Source organism: Homalodisca vitripennis, chromosome 3, assembly GCF_021130785.1.
Source record: "Homalodisca vitripennis isolate AUS2020 chromosome 3, UT_GWSS_2.1, whole genome shotgun sequence".
Taxonomy (NCBI): domain Eukaryota; kingdom Metazoa; phylum Arthropoda; class Insecta; order Hemiptera; family Cicadellidae; genus Homalodisca; species Homalodisca vitripennis.
Genome location: NC_060209.1, coordinates 65,604,365 through 65,623,404, shown reverse-complemented (window position 1 = coordinate 65,623,404; position 19,040 = coordinate 65,604,365). Strand labels below are relative to the sequence as shown.

The following is a 19,040-nucleotide window of genomic DNA, read 5'->3' as shown; positions in this document are numbered from 1 at the left end:
AATAAATTGTACTTTCAATTTCTGTATTATCAGTAGAAATCTCCCACGTTGGGGAGCTTCTCTCCTTGCTATTTCTGTCCATCAGTTTTTAATAGGTCGTTCACTGTTCAAGCTTGCCGTTTATGGAACTTACTTCTGACGATATCAAAAATATCGAGAGCCGTGCTCGGTTCGGGGCAATGTACGGAGACTGGTTGCAGGCGTGTAGAGATGGTGGTTGGTGTTGACTGTGGGGAGGGCGGGTGGTATGAATGGTTGGATGAATGAGATTTTACATGATTACAAATTGATTTAGTTGGCAATTTGATTAGTTGACCTAAATATATTTTAATTATTATTGTATTGTGTTTTGTATTAAGGTTATTTCGGTAAATACAATATATTTACATTTGTTTCGTAAAATTGTAAGAATCTTCTATACTTTTAAGGGAATATTACTAAAACTGTTTTTATTTGTCACATTATCTGTTTTTTAGTATATTATCTTAAGGTTGAGTGGTAGACAGAGCTTTACAGTTCTAATTCCGCCTCAAAAAATAAAGACATAGGCTATTTCATTTCATTTCATCCGTTATACAGTAAGAACATTAATATATGAATATACAGAGTTCACAGTTTACTTGAGGATGAAATGCAAGATAACTGCTGTAATTTAAAGTACAGAATAAACTTTAGATATATTTAAATTCATTGTTTATGTATTTTAATCGACTTTAATACAATACGTCTTGTTGGAAAACTGTTATGAAATTATAATCCATACTTGAAAATCTGTAAATGGCTATGAAGACTTTTATAAATACTGTAATTAAGAACGTTTCCATACACTTGTCTTTACGTTCCAATCCCTTTAACTTCAACTCAAAATGTAAAACACATTTCAGAAATCTTTCCACTATGGTACTAATATACCTTTTTTACGATACAAAAGCAAATTATGAATTATTTGTTTTTTTCCAAGAGAAACAAACAATAGACAAGCAAGAACATTTGTTTTGATGGGAGCCGATTGGAAGGATATCAGAAGCGTTATTAATAACATATTTAAACGGCAATTTTCTTCAATCATATATCTTTAGATTGGCAGACCTGTCTAACACGTAAATAACAGTTATACCATGGTCAGTCAACAAGGTAGAGACTGAAAGTTTTAATTTCTAACCAGTCTTTAGCCAAATAGTCTTCGTGTGGCTGACGCTGAATTAACTTTTGTTTGAGTGAACGATAGTTCTTTTCAAGATTAAAAACTATGGTTTGAGTAACAAAATGGACATATGATATGCTTAACCTTATAAATAACCTATTGTTTCTCGACCCACTTAAACTTGAGTGACAATTAATTTTTAGAGAAAATAATTCCAACGATATCACGAAAAACAAAGTCGTATGCTTGTACAATGAATATAAGCTCTCGTCTCATGCACTGTCAATATTAACCTCTATAGCAAATTTAAAGATGATAACACGTAGATTTTTGAAGAAAATACATTTATACTCAATATATCAGTTATGAAAAGTTATATAGTGAGGTGTTTGAATTTTTATACGATTTCTTTTAGAAGTTTACGTATTACGGTATTACTCTTACCTTGGAAAATATCCTAGGGTTGATCCAGGACTTCATGGGATCCGCCTCCTCCTGCAGTAACCTCTCTGCCATTTGGGCAGCGAGAGCCTTGCGTTGGGAGGAGGAGAGCGGCGCCGGCGGCCCCTCGCTCGAGTGCGACACTCTAGGGACAGAGAAAACATTAAGAAGGGTAATAACTACAAAATATTTATTACAATTTAAAAAAGAAATCTATTTGCTAATTAGTATTAACTGTATAGCAAGACATACAGACGGTATATTTAAACCAAAATCAATGCTAAAACATTGCCTAGAGACATATATTAACACGAGTTGAGATTATTGTAAATGATTTTTCACGTCCAAAATATTTATTAGTAATTTAAGTTTAAAAGTTACTGTTTTAAAACCTCTCAATACCACTCATAATGCCTTTCATTTAGAGTAATTTACTTCAATTCAATTACGTATTTTTAACTACCTTTTTTTATATTACATTTAGTTACGCAAATGTAGACGCTAACAAATCTTATTCTTCTTAATGTTAGGTTGAATATAGATATCCATAACAGGCATTGTTTTTGTGATATGACTAAAATTTTTTTATAAATATGGTAGGTACATTGAATTATTTACTTCCATGCGTTTAGACATAGGGGTTGAATTTATGTCGGTTGATAGCTCTGTTTTATCCTTCTAAGGCTCTTAATACCTTTCACTATAAACCCAATGGCATTGAATAATTCACTTTACTTGTATCTGTTGGTATAAATTGAGATAGGCAAAATGGTAAAGGCATTATGAGCCAGTCTTCCCTAAATTGCTACTACTAAATGACACTAAAACATTTTATAATTATTATTTTCAGTCTACACTTTTAGGTATTAGTTAAAACAGAGGATCTCTGTTGTTTTCCTTATTCCTTATCAACAGTGAGCAAGCCGGGGTGAAATAAGCGGCAGGAAGCGGCCACATCAATCGCGAAGGGGCGGAGAGACAAATTAGAGCCGATTAGCCAAGGGTTAATCCGTTGATCCGATAAGCACTGCCCTCGACAGGGAGATACCGATACTGATAACAGAGGGTCGTTATCGCCAGATGATAAGAGAAAGGGTCATTACTTCGTACTGAAGTAACGACCTCGTTAATAAGGGAGGTAAACACTAGACCTGCACGAGGATGGAAACAACTTGACTAAGTACTGAGTGTAGAACACCGTCGTTTGTATTACTATTTTTATGGATCCGAATAATCAAAATACTTTATTTTTTTCATTGTCTTCAATATAAATGATGGAGCGGAATATCAAAGGACTAAACAGAACTAAAAAACAGTCTATATCGAACTATTGCCTTCTGTTTTTCTTGATTATTACAAATTTGCTGTTCTTTCACTTTTTAAATTAAAAATGAGCAGGGTTATTCCTCAGACCAGGAAGACTCTGTAAGACTTTCCTATTATGAGTTGTATCAAACTTTGATAGACAACGATACGATTTTAAGATGGACTTGTACAAAGGATGGTAAACAATACAAATTATAAAGGAATCATAGGATATGCTTAGTGAACACAGTTCTGATTCCTGTCTAAAAACCCGATTCCCACACTTAGCTTAGATGGAAGGAATTATCTGATTTCCAACAGACTCTGCAGCCCGATTTCTGAAGCTGTCTTTGAGAGCCCTAGTCATGCATGAATTTTCCAGGCAGCAGAGATGTTGAAACGCAACAAAGGCACTATGCGTTCTAAGTCGATAAAATTCTGCCTCGCGTATACGAAGAGAGGATAATAATGTACCTAGCCCATGCTTCAGGAACAAATCTCGTTACTTAGACCACTTCTCGGCATGCAAAGCACTCAAAACGATCTTCACATATCACTTGGGAGTCAAAAAACACAGAGGTCCTTACGGTGATTTTAACTACTCCCAGTGTCAGCTTAAAAAAAGAGCTACTGTTTGCCTTACAGCATCATGATATTCTACGTTATTACAACGGGTTCGGTGGTAATTTTGGATCATGTGAGCAGTAATATTTGACTGTGCAATGACCCAAATAATATTTTTGTTCAAAAAGAATATCCGCTAAACTTTTTATTTAATTAATGAATCTTGCTCATTTAAGACATGTGTAAATAGTATTAACGTACCAACTTTGATTGGAAATTAGGGTAGTTACCGGTTGACTTAAACGAGTATCACTGGTATTTATAAAAAAAACTAAGTACCGCTATCGTCTTGATATCCCTTAAAACATTTAACAGAGCAGAGGTTTTCTGAACGAGCTCAGAATTCTTAAACCCTTTTCAATTTCATGTCGCAATATTCAATAGTTCAGGTGCAATTATTGCCATTAAAATGTTTTGCTAAAAATAAGATAGAAGTATGTTTTTAACTACAACCAAATGTGTGGGTAATGTAATGTGATCTGCCGAGGCGCCGTGAATTGAACATTTATTTACAACTATATTCTTTATAAAAGACCACAAGAAAGAATAATTTATCAAAATTATCACTTTTGGTAAGTTTCTTATCTGTCAAACTTTTAATCTCTGTTGTTTGCAGCTGAATCTTATCTCGATTCTCGGAAGTAAAGCGTTTCTAAGATGATGTATGTTATCGCTATTCTATGGACAACAAAAGCGCTCGCAGCACACCTGGTGCTGATAAGAGACGTCAACTCTCTCCCAGACAGAAGTAAACGGAAGCGAACTCGTGTCGCCGCATAGGAACGCTCTCATTGCGCGGGAAAATCGGCGGAAACGGCAGCGAATTGTTTGCATCCGTCGGCGTAATTGTTTCCGAGCTCTGTCTGTATATTGTTGGGGCATGTGGAGAGTGGTCCGTGTTACCGCCTCCCCAACGCCGTATGTGCTCCTCAAGTGTTATAAAGTTTGAGCGGTGCATTTATATCGCCGTGTTAAAAAATCTGGTTCCATTGCACGGACAACGCACCATATTTATCATTGTTCACATACTGTCGTAATGTTTTCTTCACATACATAGTTAATACATTTATTTAATTGTTTATATTAAGTAACGTTCCGCAGATTTACTTCAATCGAAGTATACTCATTCATCACTTATCGCTGATGATCATTATTTCCCTGATGTGTTACAGATTTGAGGTTCTCTACACAAATAAAAGTGCCCACATTGGTTTGGATCAAACACGAACAAAGGTTTAGATCTCTATTTGTTATTGGAGCCATTTTAAAAGAGAGTCAAAACAACTAATAAAAATAATAAAAAAATAACATAAATACAATGTATTGACTGTCAATGTGAGTTTCCCTGCAATGTACTATTATATATTATTTACGATATGGCGAATGTTATTCTGATTCATGTGAAACATCAGTAAATACTGTTGTTATCCCTGTTTATCCGAATATAAATTCAGATTTCTTCCAATCCCTAACAATTTCTTTGTATTACTTGACTACAAATTTACATGATTTCTACGGCCGAATATCGAGTCTAAACAAGAAGCGACTTTGAATCAGAATACGCTCAAAAAGAGAGACATGGTTGAAAGAGGGTTAAAGTTTTTTGCGGCTTAGAATACGTCATAATCCAATTATCCGGATCAAATTTCTTTTGACGCATAAATTCTTGAATAAGAAAAGTTTTTAATAAAATAACTCAATCAATTGGTGCAGAAACGCTCGATAAATGTGTAATTTCGAACTCCTGGGAATAATGAGTCATTGTTGGTATAAGATTGTCTTTGCTAGTATAAAATATCACACTATATGACAATAAAACGTTTTATCGATTTAGTATTTAGTTGCATTATTGACAACGGTCGAATATTTAATCTCAACAGAAACCTTCAGTAAAAGAAAAGTCAGCCTGTGGCGATTTGTTCAACGCCACACTTATCGAGCTTATCAGCTTCTGTCAATAGACAGCCGTGGGCTAGACGTTTAGAGTAAAAACGTCTGGGATAAAAAAGTGGCATATTGAACATGCGTTGCCCCCAGTCTATAACCATACTAGGCCATAATTAACGTGGAAAGCTATATCTTGTTTTAGCGATCAACAAAAATTATACTCTATAAAATAATAAACGTAATTATTTGTTCTTAGCATAATTTAAACGTATTATGCGAGATATTATTATTGAACGTGGTGTATTTTAACACCAGTGTAAATATTCATGTTTTAATATTTAATTGTAAAATCATACAATTGTTTACATGAAAATAATTGATCGATGTTTTTAATCCAATTGTGTACTTTAATACTATACATATATTGCATACACTCCAAGGGATCTAATCAATTTACTAATTGATAATAATTGGTTACTTCTTTAAAATAAATTTATCAAACCATATATCTACTAGCATGTTTAATTTGGTTTGTCAAAACCAAAATGCAATTAAAACCTCACCACGTGAATGGTATAAAATGTACTGTTTTCTAAAATATGATAGTAATTTGAGTTGTGTTGTTGTAAAATACAAAATAAGTAGGAGCGGGCCATAACCAAGCGGAGAGTAATAATTTATTCCACTTGAGATTCTCAGTTACTCCATCTTCAATTTGCTCAAAGTACTGCTTTTAAGATAATTGAAACATTCTTCAGCGATCGTAATTGCTTTTTTACGAGCGCAGGATTAGGGTTAAAACAGTGCCAAATTTAAAGGAAGGGGTGTTAGAAATTAAACGATAAAGTATCCAAACCCTTTCTTCTAAACTCTTGGTTTAGTTTGGCATTAGGAGTCTTACTAAACTTTATGTATTTGAATTTTTATGTCCGGATTTTATAAAATGTTACAAATAGTTCGGAAAATTTTTGTAGATGAAGTAAAATGTGCTTCAATGATGGACAAATTTAAATATGAATACCCTCAAACACAATACGGATACATTTAATCAAGAAATTCCTACTCGCGTATTAAATTCTGCGTAAGATTAAGCTCTCTGTCACCGGACAACAAAATGATAGGAATTCTCAATAGCACTTGCCTCTTGTTTTGTAAAAGATCATGTTGTGCTTTTAACGACATAGGGAAAATGCAACTACTATGACTGGCAATAATACATGTTGCATGTGTATATCTTATTTCTAGCTACTGTTTAAAAATAGGCCATATTATGTTTAAAAAATAATATTTTAATAGTGATCAAAATTTAACTTATCAAAACAATATATAGGAAAACTCGAAATCCAGCATTAGAAATTTAATATCAGAAACTTACCAATGAATAAAAGTACGAAGTATTCGTGTATCCATGTAGTTAGAAATGACGCTTTTTTAAATTTTCATTACCATTGCTCTACTAATAAGAAACGAACGCCTAGAAAACGGACCCCTTCACTGATAGGAAAGTAAAGGAAATCCACGGGTTAAACTAATTGTATAATTTATAACACTCCGATTTCTAAATCTTCGTACTTAACTATTTTGAGTGTGAGGTGAGAAGATTTGCCTACTCCGTCCTCATGTTTGTACATCCGCATGCTGCTCCCAGTAGCCACTCACAGTCGACTACTTACAGAGAACTACAAGAGAAGTTGGATGGAACTACGTCCGGGTTGGCTAGGAGACGTAAACTAAACCTAGGTCAAGTCAATAGGCGAATACAACGGACCAATACCAATGTGGTTCATAGCTCATGTTATATAGTTCCATACTGGCGTATTAAGTTCATAGTATTCTCTTATACCCAATTTCAAAAACTGATCGTCATTTTATGTAGAAATCGTAATTTTTATTTATTCATCGATTTTATGAAAATCTACGTTACACGTTTAGGCAATGCAAATTGACTCTCGCCTATGAATAACACTAGACCCATAATGTACAAAATCTATATTTCTTTCTAAAGGCACTGTAAACAGCTGCTGACTACAATACGATGAACAAGAAACTGTATAAGTTATTCTGTACAAGTCTTGTATTCTGCCTAGTAAATTAAATCTCCGCCAGTTGAAGATGAACATCATTTCCACCACCTGCCTCCGAGATTAATTGGTTCAAGTTAAGTTCATTTCACAGATTAAGCTCTGCGACTGTACAGTGCTTCGTTATTCAACAGGCTGTGGTTTTACAGCAGGACAGTTCCCATATTTTAATCTCATGAATTGGAAGAAATTTCAAAACTAATGAAACTCGTTCTATCTATCAAATATTTTTGCAATATTTTAAAATTCTGGTTTTAATACCTTTTTTTATTGTTTTAGAAGGAAAAAATAAAATATTTCGTTTGTATTTTATAACAACATTACTGCTGTAATATTTACTCTAAAGTTTTAAAGAACTATTTTCCTCTTTTTAAGTTAGACTAAATTCATTAAGTATGGACAAATTGTTCAATCGTCTATACACACTATATTTTTTCTAAGTATACGATAGAAAATGTATCATCAATAAGTTATTATGAAAGAGAAACCAGATCCAACAGAGATTTTCAATTACACAAACGAAACCTGTCAAATCAAGACCAAATCAGGTTATGTCATGTGAACCCCACAAAAATTCAATAACCCGTCAGATTACAGTTTGGTTAAGCCGATTTCATGTTTTCAATTTAATTTCGATGTCAATGTTCTCGTACATATATTTCGTCTCTCTTTGCTTTAAAACTTACATCCTTGTAATATTTTACTTTTCTTACAAGAAAAAGAAAGAATATTCTGAAAAGTAGATATAAAATGCATCGCTGACAGCACCGATAACTAATTACCTGCAGGCTTTGATAGTTTATTTTAGTTTTTATTATAGAACATTACAGTTAGCAAATTTATTATTTCAAATATTACTGTAATAGTCAAGAGCATAGTTGTCATAAGTACAATAACACATATATTTCCTTTCAGAACATATTACAAATGTGCATTTTCAAAACATCTTTATTTTAATAAATAGATTATTTTGTTAATTACACAAGTAATTCAGCTGTGTAGACTCGAGGACTTATTACAAAGGAAAAGCCAGGACTGGTTTTACAATGAGAGAGGGAAGATAAGGAGCAAGTAACTGCCAAGTTGTTGTTCCTCGTGTTTTTTGGGGTTAAACTTAATCCTTGTTTAATGTTGTTCTTGAGCTCCAGACAGGCGCTTATCAGAGGACTACACTCGCCGGCTGACATACAGTACTGGCCTTGCCTCATCCACCCAAGAGGATGTTAATTGGAATTATTTTTAACGTTCTTCCTGGGTAATGAGCTGCACCCGAAACATGTCAGAACGGTGTATCTGAGAATGGAAAGTAAAGTCTACGATATGAACATATTTAATATTCTAATGCTAATGGTTTGGAGTTTTAAAATGCGTTGAACATTGAAAAATAAATTAAATTCCTAAAGGTCAACCAAAACCTTAACTACACAAATATTGAAAATAACATGGAAATTTTGGATATCGAAAGGAAAGGAGAAAGATTTAACACGAAAGAAGAATTAGTTATCTATCTAAATTACAACAAAGATTCTTACAAAATTTTAAATAGCAATCTAAAAATAAGCAAAACCCAATATTTGAAAAAATATAAATATTACATACTGAATACTTATCAAAACTGTATCATGTAAACTTAACATCGTTTTAAATGGTCCAAATTTGTATATTTAGTTTATTGTTTATTATTTATTTAGAGGTTAATATTCACACTGATGATGGTTTAATACCGAAAAACGTGTCTGGAAATAAAATAATTTAAAAAATGGTTTTAGTTGGCCATTCGTTATACTAACATACAGATAATCCTGTAATCTGGAGTTAATAACACAAATTACTAAAACTTTAAAAGACCCAAATATAACTTAGAATAATTTATATTTACATAACAAATCAGGTAATTACTTCTTGTCGAGGATAAAGGTAAAAGTATAACAAGATGAAGTCAAAATCCCAAAAAATCATTGGATGATACTTAATACTTTGACGATGACGATATATGTAACTCTTTCCTTAACACTACATACTGAAGCCGGTTTTCATGGCGTAGTTACACCGGCTCTTGAACGCCAGGTATCTAAAACATTAATACTATAAGATTTCATTGTGAGATTCTCACGTTGCATATACAACCGCCAGACTTTCTCAGTCACCAGAACATTATTAGAGAAGCGCAAGTCCAGGTTGACGTGAGAACAACGAACGGATCGAGAGAAATACGAATCAATGTTATAAGTTGGCCTGGTAATAATAACACACAGCGCAGGGATTCAAAGCTCGTTCCTGTTTATTCATTTCCTATGCGCCCAAGGCATGATGTCTTAGCAATACGAATAAAAGGCTCTCACTCAGGACAGTGCTGTGTAAACATAAATTTCGACACTTGTTATTTAATGAAGGTCATTACGAGACCGAACCATGGAAAAAGTAAAACGTGGGATTAGGAATCATTAAAGAACATAACAATGATGTAAAGTGAACGTACGAAGACAGGCTGTATTGTACCGTTGATCGGTAGCGACTGTAGTCCCGCACTCTGCTCACAATGGAGACGTAGCCGGGCCTGAGTCATGAACTATCGAGTTTATGGCCGCTACGCAGCGAGAAGTAAGCCGACATCGCCATCGCCAGGTTTAATCTTATTATTTCTGATTTACAGCCAGAAGGACGAGACAAGCCACTAAACGTACGAGTCTGATATTACTTGCACCTGCACATGTATCAGTTCATATAATAAGCTATTAAATCTAAGTCTCGGTGCTTCTGCAGCCGGTTGATGAAATAGCCTTGGTATCCCACGCTAGAAATTGACCATAAATAATCGATTTTAAATTGTTATTTTATCGACTCTAAGGAATAGTACGCACAACCGCGATCCAGTTTATATCTCCTGCGCCTCATAATGTGATAATAAATTACTATCTAAGCAAGATATATTTTCACGAATAAATATATTTCTGTATGATATGTTATCCAGCCTTCTTGTTGATTTAATTTATGGTATAAAATAATATTTATCATCATGACTTGTATGGAATTTACCATCTATAACTTACCTTAAAGTAAAAAATAACTCAAATACAAACGGTTTAAAAGTAAATTAGAAAGATTATACAATAATTAATGCAATATGTTAAGGAACACTTACAGAATTAGATTTATATATTTTTACTTTGATCTACGATCATTATTTTATTAAAAAATGTATATGTATGTAGGACAGTTATCGTAGGATTTCAAAAATAAAATTAATAACCAATAAAATAAATGTAGCTAAACATTTTCCATTTCATAATTTATTTTAATTAGAATTTCCAATAACTTACTGTCTATATCTCCCCAAATGTTTCTACCAAATCTAGTATTAACTCTCTGAATAAATCGTCAACTCTCTTGCATTCAAGTCTACGGCTGGTAATAGACGTAAACATTGAGTTCAACTTCTTATATAGTATTTAACTCGATCTGAAACCTGGAATAGATGGACAATCGTTCGAAAAATACGTTTTTGCATCTCCTCGGCAGGCAAAAGAGAAATTGTACCAGCATACATAATGTTAGTAAGTACTTAATGACGCTCAGCATAATGCCATTGTTAAACACGCACCATCGTAGAACTCATACTTATCTATGTAGAAATTAAGTTTACTGAATAATATAATGTCTATAGATGAAATGCTCCTCAATTCGCAAGTAAACCTCTCATATGATTATACTCAATTTGCTTACAAATTTATTTATTCCGATACTTTTCGTTGTCATCATGGTTAACCGTAAGACAAAAGTAAAATTGTTTGCTAATGCTCAGCTAAATCCTTTGGATTGATATGTGCCATCATCCTACTCGATATTATCTGTATATAAAAACGGTAGAAGTACACCACACTAAGTGCGTAACAAGCTTCGTTGAGTATGCAATGCAGAATTTCAATTTTACAGCTCAATTCATTTCTTTGAGACATTTCATTCCTGCTGACAAATAGACAGAACAAATTCTACAAAAAAAAGATGTTGACTCGAAAATGATGTCTCATAGAACTCATACATGTAGAAATTAAGTTTCATTCTAAATTTAAAGTCAACATATGAAATTTTTCACGATATATATTGCCACATGATGAATTTAGATTTTTTTCATTAAACTAGGTTTTGTCACTATAAAATGGTGTTGTATGTGTTGGTATATTTAAGCTACATGATTTAATATGTCACACGTTTAAATCTCATAGGTTTATTGAGTTTCTTTACAAATTTATTTATTCTGCTACTTTTTTTCCCACCATGGTTACCCATAAGACCAATGTAAATATATTTGCTAATGCTAAAATCCAATGGCAAAACATGTACCATATTCAAACTCAGTGTTATTTAAATATAAATGAAGCTTAACGCACAATTTCAAGTATAATGTCAGATCGCTTTCGAGATATCGTGCGGACAGACAGACGAACATACAGAAAGGCAGAAATGACATTATTCTAACCCCATGAATGGTAGGCTTTGCTAAAACTCAGCCAAGGAAGCGTTATAAAACTTTTGTTTATAGGTCAGTTCCTTTTCGAAATATCGTGCGGAGAGATAGACAGACGTATAGAAAGGGAGAAATGAGTATTCTTCCAACCCCAAGAATGGTTGCTTTGCTAAAGCTCAGCCAACGAAGCTTTACCAAATCTCGTCTATAGGTCGGACCGTTTTCTAGATATCGTGCGAACAGATAGTCAAACATAAGAAGAGACATGATGTTTTTGTAGCCTCTCAGGTGATAGGCTTGACAATCAGCCGATTATTATCACACATCATTATTATTATTATTACTCAGATCGCCCTTCAAAAAAAGGTTAGCATCACAGTTGGGTACCTATAAAGAGTAATTTATTTCATCATATGAACTACGACTCATAAGAAAAAGGTGTGATACGGCTGATTAATTTACGGCTCATATAATACTGACGTTCAAATGCCGTGCTGGAATTATTATGACACGAATTTCACCTCTAAATCATATTCACTTCCAGAAAAGGCAAATAAACGGCTGGTGAACAAATAAAAATATGATTTATATATTTTGAAGTAACGTTTACAAAGTCTGTAATTTTAATACAAAAGACATTTTTATTTCTTCCACAATTTAATTCAATAATAAAGAAATAAAAATATATTTTATATTAAAACCTGGTAACTTCCATAAGCAATGATGCAGTAAGCCGACTACTCCACACTCCTGACTGACATCAGTACCGGCTTTGTATTGAGGAATATACGCACTTCATTAATTATCGTTCATCCACTGAGTGCCTCCATGCACAATAAATGAAGATTAAATTGGATCTAGTCGTAATTATAAGTATGTTCCGTTTTATATTAAGCTGATTCCCAGACTTTATGTGTGAAGGGAAAATAAGACGTACAAGTCGGCTTGGAGAAAACGATGTGACATTGAGCCTGAGATAGAGATGGCGTCGGTTCAGTTTCTGATCTGGCAGTAATGTCCTCTTACTATCATACAGGATAATAATGATCGTGAAGAACCGGCTGTGAAGTGCGCAGTGTTCAGGGAGTATCGCGTCGCACCATTTCGTGCATGCATATGCCCTGTCACATAGGAGCTTTGATTGCCGCCAACTCTCTGGAATGTAAATGCCCTTCTTATTTTCATGTCCTAACTCAATGACAATTTCATGGATTTTGTAAACTTAACTCGTCAAAGTACGTCATAGTTCCAACATCCAATACAATTACAATTACCATGTCATGTAAATGAAACTGAACTTAACATCTAGCTTTCTTAATTTTTATACTCATTAAGTGAGTGAAGTGACTTTTGTAAATAAAAATCATTAATCTAAGCAGAACTTGACATACAAATTCATTAAGGTTGATCCCAAAAGTGCACTTGACAAGGAACAAAGAAAAATTGCCTGCTTTCAAAAATGTATAGTTAAGGCTGCTCTGTTTTAAAAGTAAATTTGTGTAAGCTTTCAGCTGAATTTAGCCTTCACATTTCACTAGAAAATCGTGTTTATGATTCTTCAAGCATATTAAAAAGTGTAATAGATGACCCCCAGGGCCAGTGTTGTGGAAGCTGCACAAGTCCAGTTAGATTTCTTCAAGTTATTATGTGACAGTAATATAATTAGATTGAATGAATATTGTAATTTATTCCATCATTCTAGAGGTTTGAAAAATTCAATTTTTGTCTGTCTATTCGCAAAATATCTCAAAAAAGATTTGACCTATACATTGTAACATGGTTGCTCTAATAAATATGTATATTATTAGGTTATGCACTGTATCCTCTGGTGGAGATACTCCATGACAAATAATTATAACCAGATTATTTGGTTTGTATCATAAATAATAATATTTAAATGGAGTTTGTGTTCTGCCAAATGAAATTGTAGTCTTGTAATGTTAACAATTTTTTTTATTTATCTTGTTGCAATCTTCAATTGACAATTAATTTGATGTTTTGTACATTTTTGCATTTCTTAATATACTTTTAGTAAGAGCACATTTCATTATAAATTTTCAATAGTTAAACCATTTTATTTTCCTGACTATAGCTTGAATTGTTGTATCCAACAAAAATAAAATACTTCTTCTTAATATATTAAACTAAATCACTTACACCTTTTATTTGGTTTTCTTGTCCGGTTCACCGAAAACCTAATAAGAAACAAATTAAAAATCTGATTAGAATTGTAATGTAGTTTAGATTTTATTACTTTGTTAAAACAATTTACTTCTTAGTTATTTAAAACATTTTAATGAAATTTTATTGATATTTAAAATTTTTTTTTACACAATAAAGATATGTATGAATTTTTATTTAAATTAAAACAATTAGTTGATTGGTTCAAAGTTCTTTATAAAATGTACATACCCGTAAACTGGGGTCTTCATTCAATCCGGACTACTAACTATGTGCCTACAAGGCTAAACTTACACAAGATAATGAGCAGTGCTCTCCAGTAGTTTTGTTCTAACATAACAAAACAAGTAACCTTCTAGGTTTGCTATTGGTCAGCAAGTTTTAGACCTCTAAACCAATCAAAAAATTCAGTTTCTTACAATGGAGTACTATTGTTTTAAATGTACAGAACTGAACTTGTCCAATTCAAGCTATTCCAGGATGCCTTATTTTAACATTATACCAATCTTAGGTTTTTATTTTTATTTTTTTTTTATTAAACTAAGCATATTACATATAAAAATATTTGGTTCAATTTTCCATTTTTTTTTTTATTTAAAATGTATTATTGTAACTATTTGCATATACGGTACAAAATCTCTCCCTCAAAAAAAAGGAAAATTTTCCAAAATATTCAAACTTGCCAACATGTCATTTTTCAAATATATATTTGTTTTACACATAAAAACTCAAAATTCAACTAATTCCTATCTTCAGGCTTAATTCTTAAAGTAAATAATCCCTTTATATCTTAATCTATTTGAAGATATATAAACTAAAACTTTATTTTATTAAATCATTAAAAGTTCAATTCATCATTCCTTCTACCTGTCCCATGACACTGAGGTACGGGCCCGTGTACCAGTAATGTTAGGGGCTAGTGAGAGTAGGAACCAGCCCACATGCGGCTGAGGTGCGGGCCGGGCCAGGGCGCGCGGCAACAGTCAACAATGACAACATGTCCGTGCCACTACCGGAAACGCCGCCGTGCAGCAACAGAGGTTTGAACTGCAGATACAACTCAGCTCCACAGCACATTCACTACAACTTAAATAGAGTCATTAATCACTGTCAACCTTATCTATTGCACGTTATTTCAATGATGTTTATAGATAGTCTGTTATCATCATTATAAATTAACCCTAATGGCATTACAATGTCATTACATCATTATCATTCTAATGATTTCCTGCAATGATGTCTTTCTAATGAATTTCTTATCGTTTTGTAAGTGTACTTTTATCTTAGTCTATTATGTACATTTTTGTTTGAATTACTGGATTTATTTTTAAGCAGGTTAAAACCTTACCAAAACCGGAAAATATCCTGAAAGCTTTCAGTTCAGTTGAGTGCGTTCCGTGGAAGTAGTCGTATCAAAAAGTTTGTTTCGTGATACCGTGATTCAAATTACGTAAAAGTTCAGTGTGTAGTCGCGGCGCATGTTGTTTTGTCTCGTCAGTGTTAGTGTTTCGGTTACAAGGAAAGCTTTCAAGTGTAGATTTCCAAATTTTGAATTTATTTTACATCCAGTGAGTCAAACATATTTAATACACTTTAACATATTAAATTCAGTATTATGAATTCTATTAACTTCAAGTATTTACATTTACAACTGTTTAATGCCTTGTATTTACAATAATTATTTTATGCAGTATATTTTACAACTTAACTATTTAAGTTAACACTTAACTAAATTCAGCAATTCTACAATATTCTATGCTGGTTTTTAACTGACTAATATGTGCTCTTTTCACAATATGTGGTTCATCAATTTTTTGAATAAGTAGTACAACAACAGGATTTAAGAAATATATCACAGAGTAAATGCCAGTGTACCTTAAACCAAGCTTATTTTGAAACTTATTCGCTTTATTACTGAGAAAATGAGTTTTAAAAATACCTTTGATCCTAATTTAAATGGGTGTTTGACTTTTTCCTCTGAATATCTCACTCTTCCTCTATTGTGTTCTACAGATTTCTTTACATTCTTTATTGCATTTTTTAATTTTTATACTAATTTCTTGAGGTGTTACCTTATTGTCTATCAGGTCATTTATTCGCCATAAATTACTTAAAGCATGGTTAGGACTATGATTAAACATAAGCTTAAATGGAGTACTATTTTATACTTTCATTTAAAGCTAGTGTTCAAACTCATTTGTAAATAATTTAAATCTTTGTTCCACATATCTTGCTTATCATGATAAAAATGCTTGTAACATGCTTTTTTAAATTTCTAAGGTATCTCTCAGATCTATTCCCTGATGGTTTGTAAGGAACTAACTTATGATGTTCAATTACCATACTTAAAACAAAACTGCTTAAACTCTTCACTTTTAAAACAACTGCCATTATCTGACACAAGTACTTGACAAGTTGAAAAATTATTAAAAACAATTTCCTCTAATTTTCTTATGACAGATATACTCTTACAATTTCTTAAAGGTATTAACCAAACAGTATCTTGTCATATCATCATCCACAATTAAAATATTATTATAACCATCTTTAGTTTCTAACTAAGTACCAAATATATCAATATATATTCTTTCCAAGGCTTGTTTGGCATGAGTAGCGATTAATTGGCCCTCGTATATACGTTGAGCAGGCTTAGACATTTTACATAAAGCACAGTTCTTAATTTTATTCTTAATTTCATTAACTAAGTTTGGCCTGTAAAAAAAATGTTCTGTGACTTTTGCAATGGTTCTTTTTATACCTGGATGACCTCCAAGAACACTTGAGTGATAATAATTAAAAATCATTTCAATCAAAATTTTTGGCAAATTAATTTTACCCTTATTTCTATCACTTATTCTAAAACATAAGTACACCTTTATTTAAATTAAAACTTATCACTATTTTCTTTTCTCTCTATACTTTTAACAATATCTTGAATTTCTACATTATTTTTCTGGTGTTGTACAATTTTAGTGAACGCTCATGGGAAATCTTTTATAACATTTAATTGAATAACATCAATTTTGTCATCTTTAACTACCTTCTTATTTACACATCTATGTTTCTTGTATTGCTTATTTTTCTTATTACTATTATCTGTACTAATTTTATTCTTATTATTAGCTTCATCTAGAACAATTTCATGCATCCTTGATAAACAATCAGCCACTTGTTGTCACTTCCTTTCACATGCTGTACTCTAAATGGCAAGCTTAATATTCTTTCTACCCACCTACCTAACCTACCAAGCTTCTAAAATGACCTAATACCCAAGAAAGTGCGCTGTTGTCAGTAATTAATAAAAAAGGCTGAATTTTCTAGGTAAGAATGAAACTTTTCCATGCTTAAAATGACAGAGAGTGCTTCCTTCTCATATACTGACATACATTTATCTGCGTCTGTGAATTTCTTTGAATAGTAAGCTATTGGTAACCTATCTCCATTAAATTCCTGAAGTAAGGTACTTCCTAAACCAATCTCGCTTGCGTCACACATAAGTATAAATGGTTTATTAAAATTCAGCTATCCTGAGCACTGGGGGGTTACTTATACATGATTTTAGCTTCACAAAAACTGTCATTACACTCAACTGTCCAATTAAATTTTACTTTCTTTTTTCTGAGTTCATTTAATGGACTAGCTATTTTAGCATAATCTTTTATGTATTTAGAAAAATATGATACCATTCCTATAAATCGACTGACTTGTTTAACATTCTTTGGAGGTTCAAATTCCCTAATTGCAACTGTTCTTTCAGGGTCTATTTTTATTTGATTTTTACTTATTTTATGGCCTAAAAAGCTCACTTCCTTATAGGCAAACTTCACTTTACTGGGATTCACTGTTATATTGTGATCACTTAATCTTTTAATGACTTCTTTTAAATGAATAATGTGCTCTTCCAAACTTTTAGAAAATACTATTAGGTCATCTACAAAATTACATACAATACTGAAATTTTATACCATGAAGGACTCTATCAAGATATGAGCTTAATAAGCCAGAACCACAATGCAGGCCGTAAGGTACCCTATTCCACTCGTAGCTCGAAAATGGAGTAGAGTAAAGCTGTTAAGTCTTTACAATTTTCTTTAATCTTTATTTGATAAAAGGAATTACATAGATCCAAAACTGTAAAATAACAAGCTCCTTCCAAGTAATGATAACTTTGATGTAAATCACCAATAGGATAGTTAACCTTCCGAGCTTTGAGTTTCAACTTAGAGTAATTTATGACCATGCGAAATTTATCACTGTTTGGTTTACCAACTAAAAAGGTTTAGGACTAGAGTAGCTCGATAAACTAGGTCTAATAATATTTTGTCTTAATAAGTCATCTATGATTTCCTTCATAATTTTCATTTTTGGAGGGCTTAATGGGTAAGGTCTAATGTTTACAGGCTCTTTATCTTTAAGTTTGATTTCATACTCAAAGTCTATTGCTTCCCCCTATTTCAGCGGTAAATACATTAGGGTAGGCATTGACTAGCTTACAAATTTCATTTCTAGCCTTAAAACAACCAATCTGGATATTTTCATTTACATTATTACTCATAACATTAATGTTGTTAACAAGGCCAATATTTACACTTTTATTAAATTTAAAATAACATTCATCGATGTTCAAATCTATAACTAATCCAACATCTCTCATAAAGTTTGCTCCTAATTATCATATTCCAAGCAACATTTTTCCCAATCATAAATTTAACATACCAACTAAACTTTTCTAATTTTAATTTTAAACAATGCAACTACCAATAAGCTCAATTTTATCATTTGTAGCAGTTAAACATTCCCTATCAGAAGGGATACACCTTTTTTTACAAGTTTTTTCTTAACTAACATAATTTTAGCATGGTCTCGTTAATTAAATTAATGCTACTCCCTGTGTCAATAAGGACATTTTCTT

General features: G+C 32.4%; 1 protein-coding gene across 3 annotated transcripts in view; it reads right to left on the bottom strand.

Annotated features, from left to right (window-relative positions):
- The window catches only part of LOC124356997 (kinesin-like protein CG14535), a 420,258-nt gene that overhangs the window by 208,660 nt on the left and 192,558 nt on the right, over window positions 1-19,040 (bottom strand). For all 3 annotated transcript variants that reach the window (XM_046808357.1, XM_046808355.1, XM_046808356.1), the window contains exon 4: window positions 1,589-1,730. In XM_046808357.1, coding sequence (XP_046664313.1) covers window positions 1,589-1,730 — 142 coding nt within the window. The remainder of the gene's footprint in view (window positions 1-1,588; window positions 1,731-19,040) is intronic.